At 47.2% G+C, this 12,292-nt stretch overlaps 1 protein-coding gene across 6 annotated transcripts in view; it reads right to left on the minus strand.

The window, feature by feature from the left end:
- The window catches only part of JARID2 (jumonji and AT-rich interaction domain containing 2), a 211,354-nt gene extending 202,116 nt beyond the window's left edge, over positions 1 to 9,238 (minus strand). Inside the window, exon 1 of one of the 6 annotated variants that reach the window (XM_068182904.1) lies at positions 9,088 to 9,238. Coding sequence is in view for 1 of the 6 variants with exons in the window: in XM_068179713.1 (XP_068035814.1) it covers positions 7,826 to 7,870 (45 nt within the window). In the remaining 5 variants the exon portion in view is untranslated. Of the gene's footprint in view, positions 1 to 4,072; positions 4,097 to 6,324; positions 6,448 to 7,825; positions 8,503 to 8,826; positions 8,851 to 9,087 lie in introns of those variants that run through there. The other 5 variants (XM_068181278.1, XM_068179713.1, XM_068184311.1 and 2 more) reach the window with 5 other exon arrangements.
- Positions 9,239 to 12,292: the final 3,054 nt, after the last annotated feature.

A 12,292-nucleotide genomic window follows, 5' to 3' on the forward strand; every position in this document is an offset into this window, starting at 1 on the left:
AACCTGAAAAAATATTTGTACATCGCCATTGACTTGATTCACAGGCTTTACATCACCAAGTTCCTCACTGCAATTCTTAAACATGCAGGCCATTCCAAAATGGGGCTAGAATATTATAATTTAGCTGCTTAAATGGAGTTGTCAAGGTCCGGGGCAAATTGATTTCCTGCCACCTGGGAGCCTCAAAAGCTTACTTTCTTGGCTGGACTCCCCCAAATGCAGCATAAGTAGCAAGATGCCTAGCACAAGACTAAAGTTTACCCAAGGCGGTAATAGATTTTTTTGTTATTCAGAAAAATTATAAAGTACAATCCTCAAAGAGAAAAGAAAGTCCTCCCCATAACATACAAATGTGGGAAAGGGCAGAGAAGACGATCCCATTCTTGTGGGCAGTGAAGGAAAAAAATAACCTCATCAAAATGCCAGTACACAACATATCCAGAAATATTGTGGAGCATGTATCCCTTACCCACGCACATAAAACTGTTTCAAAAATAGGCACAGAATAAGCATATAGTTGAAAGAGCTGATAATTTCTCCAAATTCACTCCCATCATTTTTAATTGAAAAGCATGCACTGCCTCAACACTCATCTGCAAGCAAAGCTAAAAATGAATTGCTTGCAAAATATAGTTATCCTAACTTGGCTCAGACAACACAGTATCAAAGTGCAAAACTAAGATTAGTAGATTATGTCAGAATGAGCTCCCATGGTTTATTTTTGAACGCTGTAAATATCGTTAGCCAGTCATCATAGCATGTGTGTGCCAAAATACGCTAATCTCCTGCAACTATCACGTCATCCAAAAGATGTCAGACCAGAAAGGCAAGCTTAAAGAACTGAAAGCAGAGCACCAGGGACTCAAATACCACAAAACCTCCTGGAGTACAGCAGCAGGCCACAGTTTCTCAACTTCCTATTATTTGCATTTCTTCTCAGTCACAGATCCAAGGATGTCTTTTTTGCAGAGCAAATCAAGGGAATAACCTGGCAGAAAAGATGGCAAGAAGCCATGCAGAAAAGATGAAGGAGATTACAGAGGAGAGACATTTAGAAAGGATTAAATCATGCCCCTCAAGTGATGCAATTATGAACACTTCTGGGGGCATCATCACATTTCTGCTGAACTGATTTTAGCAGTGTCAAAATGTCCAATTCCGTCTGTAGCAATTCTACAGGCACAAAACTGAACCTGACCAGAAACTACACGAGCTATAAAGGCCTGACCTAGATGCAGAAAGTATACAGAGACCTTAGTTTAGCTTTCTCGCTTCATCTTCAGTGTATTTTTAATCACACAATCCCATTTTTATGCCCAGTAAAAGGAGATTTTTGTCCCTCAGATTAAAATAGGGGACATTGTTTGTGACGCATCAAACACTAGTCCAGGATGAGACATTTGCTGCACAAATGCTGAAGCAGCTTTACATCTTTTCCCTATGTGTACCAGTGAAAAAATGATTCCCACCTGTGTCTCTTTCCCTGCTTCTGTACTTGGCCAAGCTGGTCACTCCGAATGGCTTCCTGCAGAAGCATAAATTAAGCCAATAAATTTGGCACGGGAGCAGATGGGGTGCACTCCCAGCATCCATCTCCTCACAGACCAAGGAGCCGTGATCCCAAGCCTGGAGACACAGTGCTCGGTGTGGCAATGCTCCCAGCCACTGCTCAGCTTTGCCACTCATCATGGCCAGCCACCCTTGTAGAGCAACTTCAACAGCAGCATTTTACAGCTTCAGATCCCTTTTCTGCATAGGGAAGAGTCAGACAAAAAGACAGGACACGCAGAGGGGAGGAGAGCTAGCCTATTTTCAAACAAGACTTCACTGCTATAATTAAAGGGTTTATCCCTTTCCCACAGCCCACACTGGAAATACCAGGCCTCTGTCAGATTACTGAAGGAACAACTTCAGAGCAGGATGTCATTACACAAGGGAAAGTGTGAAACCCGAGCAAGTGAAACAGCAAATGGTTTTAAGCCTTCTACCTACTGCTTCATTGAGGAAATGTTTTTGTGACTGACTGAAATAAACTCACCCTTCCAAATGAAAACCAAGAGCTCCCAAATAAAACCTGCCTGTTAAAAACCAAGAAGGATTGCATTCAATACTCCCAGCAGTAATGAGCCAGCAAAACAACCAACCCATCAAAGATCTAAGAGAACACCAAATAGATTTTGGCAATCATATTATTTCCTGTATCTGAATTTCAGTGCCAAGTAATCCTCACACACTAGACATGAATTTTACAAGTGATTTACAGATTTTAAGTTTACTGGCGGCTTCCTACCCGTTAAAAATGCTTTAAATAAAAAATGGTGATTAAGTACAACAAGTCTGTGTGTACCATGTCCCATCATTCAATGTGAACATTAAACTCCAGGTACACTTTACCCTTTTCTCTAAAGTCCTAACAAGAGGTTTAAAACTGTCCAGCTGAAGTTTTGGCCTGTGGGGTAGGGAAATTTAGAGCCATCAGCACCATGAAACACTTAAGGGAAGTTCAGGTTTGGCAACACTGAAATTTGCATTAATAGACTTGAATTTTAATGTCTGTCCCGTTAATCTTACACAGAGGCAGTCAAATCCATCAGCACTATTGTTTTCAGACTGTCTGCCCACTAAGGCAAACAATGCATCATTTACACTTGGTTTACATTTATAGTTGGGAAGCAAGCCATGCAAAAGACTACGGGGGAGAAACCAGAATGGTTTAAATGCAAATTTGGATTTTGAAGAATCGAGTATTCCTCTGCAAATTCCACATCTGCTAGATCACACAAAAGCTGGGTGCTTGTAATAAAAAAAAAAAAAATAAACGCGTCTCTACTTTTCCTTTCCCTACTTTAAAATTGCCTTTAAAGCCTTTCTTTCACTTGACTGCTGCAAACTGGAAACTTTAGAAATGAAAGCAGCTGGTCTTTCCCCTACCATCAAGTTGATTGAATTCAGTCACTATACAATAAAAATGGGCAAAAGCAAACCCCAAATCAACCCCCAAAAACATGTCCCGCCTCCTCAAGAGCTTTCACTTAGGTTCAAGCCAGGAAATAACAGTAATGTGTATAAACAAAACATAAATTTTAACGTGGATTCTCTTTAGCTTCAGACTATGAGATTTTAAAATTGACCTACTTTATGTAATACTCCCACAGCTGAGTCATCACAGTATCAACTGGTCTCTATCAGCTGTAGGGTATGAACAGGTCTTAAAAAAAGTAGAAGCATCCATACTGAAATGCCTTCTTTATTATGTTAAGAATATAACGTTAATCTAACAGTCTAGATCGTAACTGGGGAGGGAGAAAATTTTGAAGAAAGTTGAAAGTACATAAAGTAGTCTCTTATAATGTAAATGCCATGCCTTGTAGCAACAGCCTGTAAGATACAGGATAGAATACTGGAGAAGGCAGCAGAAATACAGATTAGTTCCAACTCTGCTGCTGTTACAGCATGTAGCTTCAGGCAAGTAATTTAGACTTCTTCTTTTTCATCAAACAATAAAATAAAGGGAATGCTACTGCCTTACAGAATCAGCTGACGTTTATACCACACTTTAGCATATGCATAACATTAGCTATTACTACAGAAAAGGAAGGGGTAATATGTTTTTAATGCTGGCTTAGTAGGCCTCACAAGGGAAGGTGAAAGTGCTTAATGAACATTAGAAACTCTTCACAGGGGCCTTGATTCACTCTAATTCACTCTGGGCAGCATCTTACTGCTCCTGGCTTGCAGACCATCAGAGTGAGCAGGAGTCTATTAGTATCTCAGGGCAAAGCATCTGTTGATAGCAAAATATTATTTTAAAGAAAAAAGTATTTTAATTATTAGTTTCTACTTATGTACTATCCTATAGCCACATACAACATAATGCTGTAGTTTCAAGAGACCAGAAGAAGGTTAAGAGGAACCCAAAAGTAGCTCTCGAGTGCAGCTAGCATCTTTTAAGTTTTTCCTACTGGAAAAGAAAGACTTGAGCAGCTATGCTGCTGGAATTGTTATTGCAAGTGTGAAATAGACTCAACAGAATAAAGCCCCAAAAGGTGATGAGAACGAATATGCAACTTACACTGAATACTATCTCTGCTGCCAGCAGCCTATTTACATTATTTCTTGTAGGAAGTGGTCAAACTTAGAGCCTGTCATCAGTTGTGGAGATGGGGGAAAGAAATGGCAACCGCTCACAGGAGAAGAAGCAGGGCAGGCAGCTCCAGCTGAAGCCCTGGAGTGCCCAGGGTCAGGCTCCTGCACAAATGCCCCTGATGCAGAAGAAGGTGGTGGCGCTGCAGAGTTACCATTCTCCCCAAAACTCCCTGAGCCCACATCAAGCACATTCAAACAAGAAGTACTGTATCAAAGGCTGCAGCAGGCACAGGAGCTCTTAGATGTCTGCAGCATGCCAATCCTGGCCAGGCCTTGCTGGCCCTCTGTCTGATGGGCTTACCAGGCCATCCGTAGGTGAAGCGTGTCACCTCATGGCAGACTACAGCACTTTTACTTCTGCAAGGACAAGGAAACAAATCACACGAGGTGACCACAGTGACATTACCCCTTAATTACACTTCACCATCTGCTACCGTGGCAGAACCATGCAGGTATTTTAAGGCAGTAATCCAGGTCTGATACTCTGAGACTTAAGCTAGCAAGAACAGAAGATTTGCTGTTGGAGCATCACAAAAACGGTCAGAAAAATGCACCTGTGAAATTACGTTCAAGGCATCAAAGCTTTTGAATCAAGAACTATTAATTCCAAACGCATACTGAAGGCAGTCTGGCTTCTTGGTGTATGCTTTACAAAGCTGTCAGTTTTGTGAGGCTGGAGCCAAAAGGCAATATTTGATATGTGAAGATGTTTGAGAAGGAGGAGGGTAAAGTGAGAAGAAAGAGTTGTATGAGTCAGCCATGGATCTTCTAAAAATTAAGTGATAGCGTTTTTAAACCACAGGAAGAAAAGATGCATACACAGATTTCCTCATTCCTGGGTTACCAATCGCAAAAGATAACGCTCCCTCCCTAAGTTTAAGAAAACTTTCAATTGCGAGCACTTAGGGAGCAGGGAGCCAAGCCCTGCGACGGCAGCCCACAATACGGAGGCTTTACTCCATTGTTCTCACTACCTTCTTGTTTTCAGAATTCATTCTGCAAATGCTGAAAAGAAAAAAATAGCAGAAGCAGCAGCCTGAACAGGCTCCACTCCTGACACAAGGCCAATCTAAGCAGAGGTTGGACGGGGCTCTGAGCAACCTGAACTAGTGGAGGGTGTCCCTGCCCACGGCAGGGGGTTGGAACTAGGTGATCTTCAAGGTCCCCTTCCAGCCCAAACCGTTCTGTGATTCTATGATTCTGTGACAGCTCGCAGTGGCATGAGAGGAGCGGGGCCACGAACTTGGTGCCCGTGCGGCAGCTCTGCCCTCGCTCCTCTCGGCAGAGCATCACCTCCGGCCTAGGGGAACCAGGAACTAGAGGTGGGCAACAGGGCCCGACACCGGGAGCATTGTTCCAGGTGCAGGCGAAGCGTGTGCTGGCACCGGCGAGGAGGAGGCGGCGGCGCGCTCCACCGGGCTGCCGTAGCGCCCGAAGGTCACGGGCAGGAGACGTGCCAACACGCGTGTCGCCACAGAGCGACGTGACCGGAGCTCTCCTCCCACCCCGAAGGCGGCAGGGCGGTCCCGCACCTGCTCACCTGGCCCGGGCCGCCCCCTCGCTCCGTCCCTGCCTCCCTCCCCCGCGGCGCCCCCGAGCGCTGCCCCGGGGGCTCCTCCCGCCCCCGCCCCGCCTCGGCTCTGACGTCACGGAGGGGAGGGGGCGCGGTGCTGGGGGGGCGCCGAAGGTTCCGCGGCGCGCAGGCCCGTCCCTTTGTGACGTCACGGGGAGCGGGGCGAACCTGGCCGGGCGGCGGCGTGGCCAGCGGCCCGCGGGCTCCGTCACAGCCCCGGCAACCTGTTGCTGCCGCCGCCGCCGCCAGCCCGCCCCGCCGGAACCGCCGCCCCCTGCAAGGAATGAAAATGGGGAGGGGCTGGGGGGGAAAAGCCGAGAGTGGGGAGAAGGGTTAAATAAAAGCGCCGCCGCGAAGTTGTGAGCGGGAGAGCGAGCACCCCTGCACATTGTCCGCCCTCGTCTCCCCTGCCTTCCTCCCCCGGGAGTCGCGCTCTCGGCCCCTGCCCGGCGGTGCTGGAGCGGTGCCGCATTGTTCGCCCTTGGGGAGCCCGGAGGGAGCCGGGCTTTGGGGTGATCTCTCCCTCTTTTCCTCTCGCCTTCCCCCTTCTTTAATTAATAACACCGCGGTTTCCTTCCTCCCCCACCCCGCTTTTGTCTGCCTGCCTGGGAAACGTGGACGCCTCGCGTGTTTCGCCAGACTTTCCACCCGCCGTTCCCGTTTCGATGCCATACTTTAAACTCGCCGGCCCCGGGCTCCCCTCTCCTCTGCAATGCGGATGTATTTTAATTCGGAAATTTAGAGGGGGGGTGGAAAGGAGGAGCGGGGCAGCTTCGACATAGCGCGCAGCCCCCCCCCCCTTCATCCCCAAAACCACACACACATCGTTCCACCACCTCCCCCGGGCAGCGCTGCAGCGGGGCGAGCAATCGATAGCGGCAGTCAGCTAGAGTCAACTGCAGTTTTTACCAAATCTATAGAATACCGAGGCAAAGTGTCCCGAAGGTCACCCTCCCTGCCAAGGGACACCCCTCCGCTGAAGGAAATCGGCGCAGACGACAAGACGCGATATAAACTACAACTTCTAAAGCCTCGCACCAAACACGCCCAAAAGCGAGGATTTGTATATATTTCCCCCCATATCCGCCCCCCAAATTTTGGTGTTGTGTTTTGTTTAAACATGGAGATAAAAATCATTATTCGCTCTACTGCATATATGGATAATCCCCTCCGCTTTTCCAAACGTAAGGAAAAACTGTCCTGTGCCAATCAAAACGTAACTGGAGCACGAACAAAAATCCCAACTACCCATCCACATTTATATGTTTAAAGGATTAGACAATTAGGAGGGATTGGTTAAGCGGCTGAATAAAGAGAGGCAGAAATACAGCCCAGGCTGCGCTGGATTAGCCCAAATTTTCGAGCCATCATAATGAATTATTTTTAAAACATTTTCCTCATTATTTCAGTCAATCCCGAGGAACGCGCTGCCCGTAAGGCGATCCGCGGCTGCTCCGGTGTCTATCGCAAGGCAGAGCAGCCGAAGATCGCACACAGGAGAAGGGGATGTGGTACTGCGAGAAACCAGCTCGCCATAACCAGACACTCGGTTTCAACTTAAAAGGCTTCCAACAGCCACCGCCGCCGCTTCACCAGACGGGGATAGACACACGTAGATAATTTAAAAAAAAAAAGAAAAAAAAAAAAAAAAGAGCCAAAACAAAAACCACCAACCCCCCCCCCCCCCAAAAAAAAAAAAAAAAAAAAAAAAAAAACAAAACAAAAAACCCAACAACAAACATATTTTAGCATGCAAAAGCACAGAATTAAGAAAACCGCTTGAAAATGCAGTTCGGTGACACTATCGTGGCAGCCCCCCCAGCTCCTCGCGTTTCATCTAAAACTAGATTATGATTGTGTCATTTGAGGTCAATACATTTATTCACTGGAGGAATCGCTACACAAATCTGGTTTTATAACCGAACTGGATAGCAGGCTTCCCCATTAAAAGGGGCCTCTGAAACTCCCCCACCACACCACAGAAAAATCAAATTCAGCATCACATTTGTTCCCAAAGCCTTAGGGCTGCAAGATTAGCTATAAACTTGACATTCACTGCCATTTCCTAAAACTGGGAGTCAAACGATGTATGTTATGACCACTTACGTATTTCTTTTGAATTATATTCCTCTTGGGTCTTTCTTTGCTCATTCTGGTATCCAAATTCTGATTGCAAAAGGGGACAATTGCTTCATGAATTAAAGCCGAGACAATAAAAAAAAAAAATTAAAAATACCGAAAAAATCCAGGGAGGAAGGGGTTGTTTGTAGTGGTATCTTGTAATCCGACTTTCTTTCCTCACAATGTGATTCTCCTAGCAATAAATCCGAGAAATGGGGGACAGAAAAAAAAAAAAAAAAAAAAAGACGAATGCGAAGGAAACAAAAAAAAAAAAAATCACTTTAGTGAAGCATTATAGTGGAAAATTTCCCCCTAAACACAAAAAACGACGCCCTTGATATCCCCTTTTCTCTTTCTCAAGCCGCCTAAGCGATCTGCAGGTCCTTAGTGTCAGAGCTGTAGTTACATCTTGGAGGAGGAAAGGGGCCGGGAGGAGAAGATAAATAATCGGGACGTTGGAAGTCACGTTTGTGCCGCTGCAGCAGGGAAAGCGGCAGGGACAACTCCAGCAGCGGTGGCGGCTCCGGCGGCAGCAGCGGCGGCGGCAGCGAGGGCTGCACGCACCGTGTGTGTCTCCGCTCCTCCAGCTCCCCCCCTAACCAATGAGAACAGCTCTCCGCCAGCAACTTTAAATGGACCTGGCTCTTTTTTTTTTTTCTTTTCCCCTCCTCTGTTGTTAATATCTATGTCTGCGTGCGTGTGTGCGCGCGCGCGTGTGTATGTGTATGTATCTATATATATATATATACACACACACATATATATATATGTATGTATGCGTGTGTATATATATACACACACGGACACACGGCACGCACACATACATGCATACAGCGCCTAGGGCTCGCCCTTAATTCCCAACCGGGGCAGCAACCGCAGCGCCCGGCCCCTCGCCGCGCTCAGCTCATGCAACAGGCCTCGCTAAACACTCCATGCGGGTCAAGCGTCATGCGCTTCCCTCTCCCACCCCCCAGCCCTCTTCCCACCTCCCTTCTCTCGGCATTTAAGCGTGGCCAGCCGGCAGCCAAGGTCGCCGCGAGCCCTACGCCGAAACCCGAGAGGGGAGTTTGACGACGGTCCCTCAAGAGCGCAGCACGCTCTGTCGCCGTGCCCTGCCCCCCTCCCCGCCCCGCTGCAGCCTCCTCTCTCCTCCCGCCTGCCAAGGGCTGTCCTTCCGCTCCGTCCTTGCGCCCGCCGCGCCTCCCCCGGCTTCGACACGCACAGGGGGCCCGCCGCGCTGGCACCACCTGAAAATCACGTTTGGCCGCGCAGGCCCCAAGAATTGTCCTTGCTCGTGGGGAAAGTTGTAGTTCCCTCGCCACAAAATGGCGAACGGCGGAGAACTACACCTCCCGGCGTGCGCCGCGCGCCCGGCGGCCGATTGGCTGCTGGGCCAGGAACCCCCTTCGTCACGCTCGTCCTTCCCCAACCCCCCCCCCCCCCCCCCATGTTGGTTCCCCCCTCCCGCTTGTCTCCCCCAACGTCCCCCCCTCCGCGGCGCTCGGTGGTAGAGGCTGGGGACGGGGGGGCAGAGGCCGGGGGAGAGGTACGAGAGGAGAGGGAGGAGGAGAAGGGCGACGGGGAAGTTTATTGGGAATCGCTGACAGGGCGTAGGGAGGCAGGCAGGCGCCGCGGGAGGCTGCGGGGAGAGCACGGAGATTAATGTGTCTGGGTTGGGCTGGGAAGTGGCGGCCCGAAAACTTCGTGTCTGTGTGCAGCGCCCGCCGAGGAGGCGGCGGTCTGGGTCTGCTGGACAGACAGACGGGCGGAGGAACTGCCTGCCTGCCTGCCTGCCGGGCGGGCGGTGTCAGCTCGGGACACGCTGCGGGCTGGGCTGCGCCGTGCGGGGCCCGCTCGGTGTCTCCAAGGTGTCCGAGGTCGCGCCTCCTGCGCCGGGGCTGCCCCGCGGGACCCGGGCCGGTGGCCCGGCGCGCCCGGGAATAACCTTTCTGTGCGCATGGAGGTGTGCTTTTAAGTCCTGCTTCCCAGGAGCAGCGGCCCGTCCTCGCCCGGGGCTGGCCAGCGCCTGCTGCCCCATCCCCGGGAGGCTCTGCCGCTCGACCCGGTGTCGGTGCGAAATCCCGAAGTTCCAATTCTCGATTAATTTCAAATGTATTTTTTCTTTCATTAAAACAAAAAGAAAGTAAACTGTTACGGAAATGAAATGTCCTCCTCCACCAAAAGCCCAGCAGTTCCTTAATGGTGGGTTAAGGTGCTGGAGCAAGCAGAGAGGAGGGTCACGAAGTTGGTAAAGGAACTAAAGCATCTTCCCTACAGGGAAGACAGGCTGGGAATGTTTGGGGCTGTTCAGCCTGGAAAAGAAAATATTCTGTGGAGATTCCATATTTTTCAAAGCCAGGTTGGAGAAGGCCTTTGAGCATCCTGATCTAGTGGGAATTGTCCTTTCCCAGGACAGCAGGAGCTTTAACTAGGTGATCTTTAAGGTTTCTTCCAACCCCTAATATTCTATGATTCTATAATTACATCTTCTCTAGGGAAAGGGAGGAAAGAGTCATGAATCCTCTCCCTTGGTGTGAGGCATCACTGTACCCAGTTTGTGTTTGTGCTTTTCTGTAGGACTCACCATAAACTATGAGCTGGTGTACTTCTATGCTAATGACTACACTTGGGTGATGCTTTAGGGGCTTTACATTGTCTTCCACATGCAGTTTTTATGTTCAGTTCCCTTCTGGAGCATATTATATCTGCCCCATAGGATTGAAAATTTTTGTGCAAGATTCTTGAGTGGCAGTGTTCAAAGACAGGAGAACAGGACGCAGAACTTGCCAGAACCTCACTCACTAGTACTTAGCCTTGAGTCTTCACCATGAGACCATCCTTCCTCACTTATGTAAATAAGTGACCATCATGTTCTCCCTGTGTCTTAGAAATACAATGCAAATAATGTTTAAGATGCTACATGGAAGAAATAAAGTTATGTCATAATTTCTCTAGTTTCCCTTAACTTCTTCATGTTGATTGCTAATTGCTTCAGGACTCTTTTCCTAATCTTGCTTAATAAAAATTGGGGTATAAAATGGTCTGTGCTTGGCCTCATCCAGAATCAAAGCTTTTATGATAATATACTACTTGTGATCAGGTTAGTCTTTTGAAACCTGTTTTAGGAAAATATATATTCCTTCTTAAGAGTAAGTCTAAAGTGAGGTTTTTATTCCTTGAAATTGGAAATACACATATTGCTCATAGGAGTGTTTAACTTCCTGCCCTCACTTATTTTTATTAAGGTGTTTATGCAGCATGAAGGTCTAGGACATCCTCAGAAGAAAGTGCTTTTGTCTTGGCTTTTCTTCAATTAGTAGCAAGGAGTGTGTGCTTCTCCAGGAGACATTTTGGAAAGCCAGAAGAGACAAAGATAGCTATTCATGTATTTCTGAGTCAACGACTGAGCAAAAGGTTTTCATTGAAAACCTACCTGGCTTTTCTCAGATGGCATAAGGTAGCAAACCCAACTATTCCCCCACCCCTTACTTTGGAGATTACTTCCTGAGTAGTCTTAAAAGTCTCGGTGTTGCTATGTTTGCTACTGGCTTTTGTGCCATGTGTTGAACAAGAGCTTACTGTCAGTGCAAACTAATGAATTTTCTTCTCGAGGCTGGGTGGCAGAAACCTTTCCCATAGATCCGTGGCTCTATTTACATTTGTGCTCTGTTACACAGAGCATTGTATTGTGCACATGCTGGGTATCGTGTATCCACCGTGGGTCTTGCCTTTCAGTTCTGGCCTGTGTACATTTTGGGGACTGACCTTTTAAATACTGATGCTGGACTGATTTGCAAAATTAATTAAATGCTGGTACAACAGCATTTAGTATCATAGGCTAAGTGCTATTCATGTCGGTGTTTGCAATTACATTTGATCACTTTTTTTCTAGTTTCATTGTGACTTTAATCATGGTCACTTCCAACTATAACTCTGCTTGAAGATGTTTGAGAAGTGGCTACTGTTAGCAGGATAGAGATTCCTTGATCCTTTCTTTCCTTGTTTCCATCTCATTCATTTCTTCATTGTAAATAATATTTTTACAGGAATGACACACATTTGCAAAGGAGCTACCAAACTGGATTTATGTCTTCTACAACTAGTTTTTATTCACTGTCCACTGTCAACCTTTCCAATAAGTTCAGTGGTCTATTACTATTGTACAAAAACAATTTGGGGATTTTTTGTTTCTTTGGGTTTGTTGGGGTTTTTTGTTTTGTGTGGGAAGCATGGTTTGTTTAGGATTGGTTTTTGGGGGGGTGAGGATATTGTGGAATATTTCTTTGCATGAGCATAACACATTTTATACATTGTTCATTTGGACTTGTGCATACTAAGCATCCTAGGTGCAGTTATCTCTGACCAAGAGGTGAAACATGGTCACTTTCTAGCATATAATATAACTTTCCAGCACACAATTCAGTGAAAACTGAAAGGAAACTTCATTCAAAA

This window comes from Anomalospiza imberbis, chromosome 1, assembly GCF_031753505.1.
Source record: "Anomalospiza imberbis isolate Cuckoo-Finch-1a 21T00152 chromosome 1, ASM3175350v1, whole genome shotgun sequence".
NCBI lineage: Eukaryota > Metazoa > Chordata > Aves > Passeriformes > Viduidae > Anomalospiza > Anomalospiza imberbis.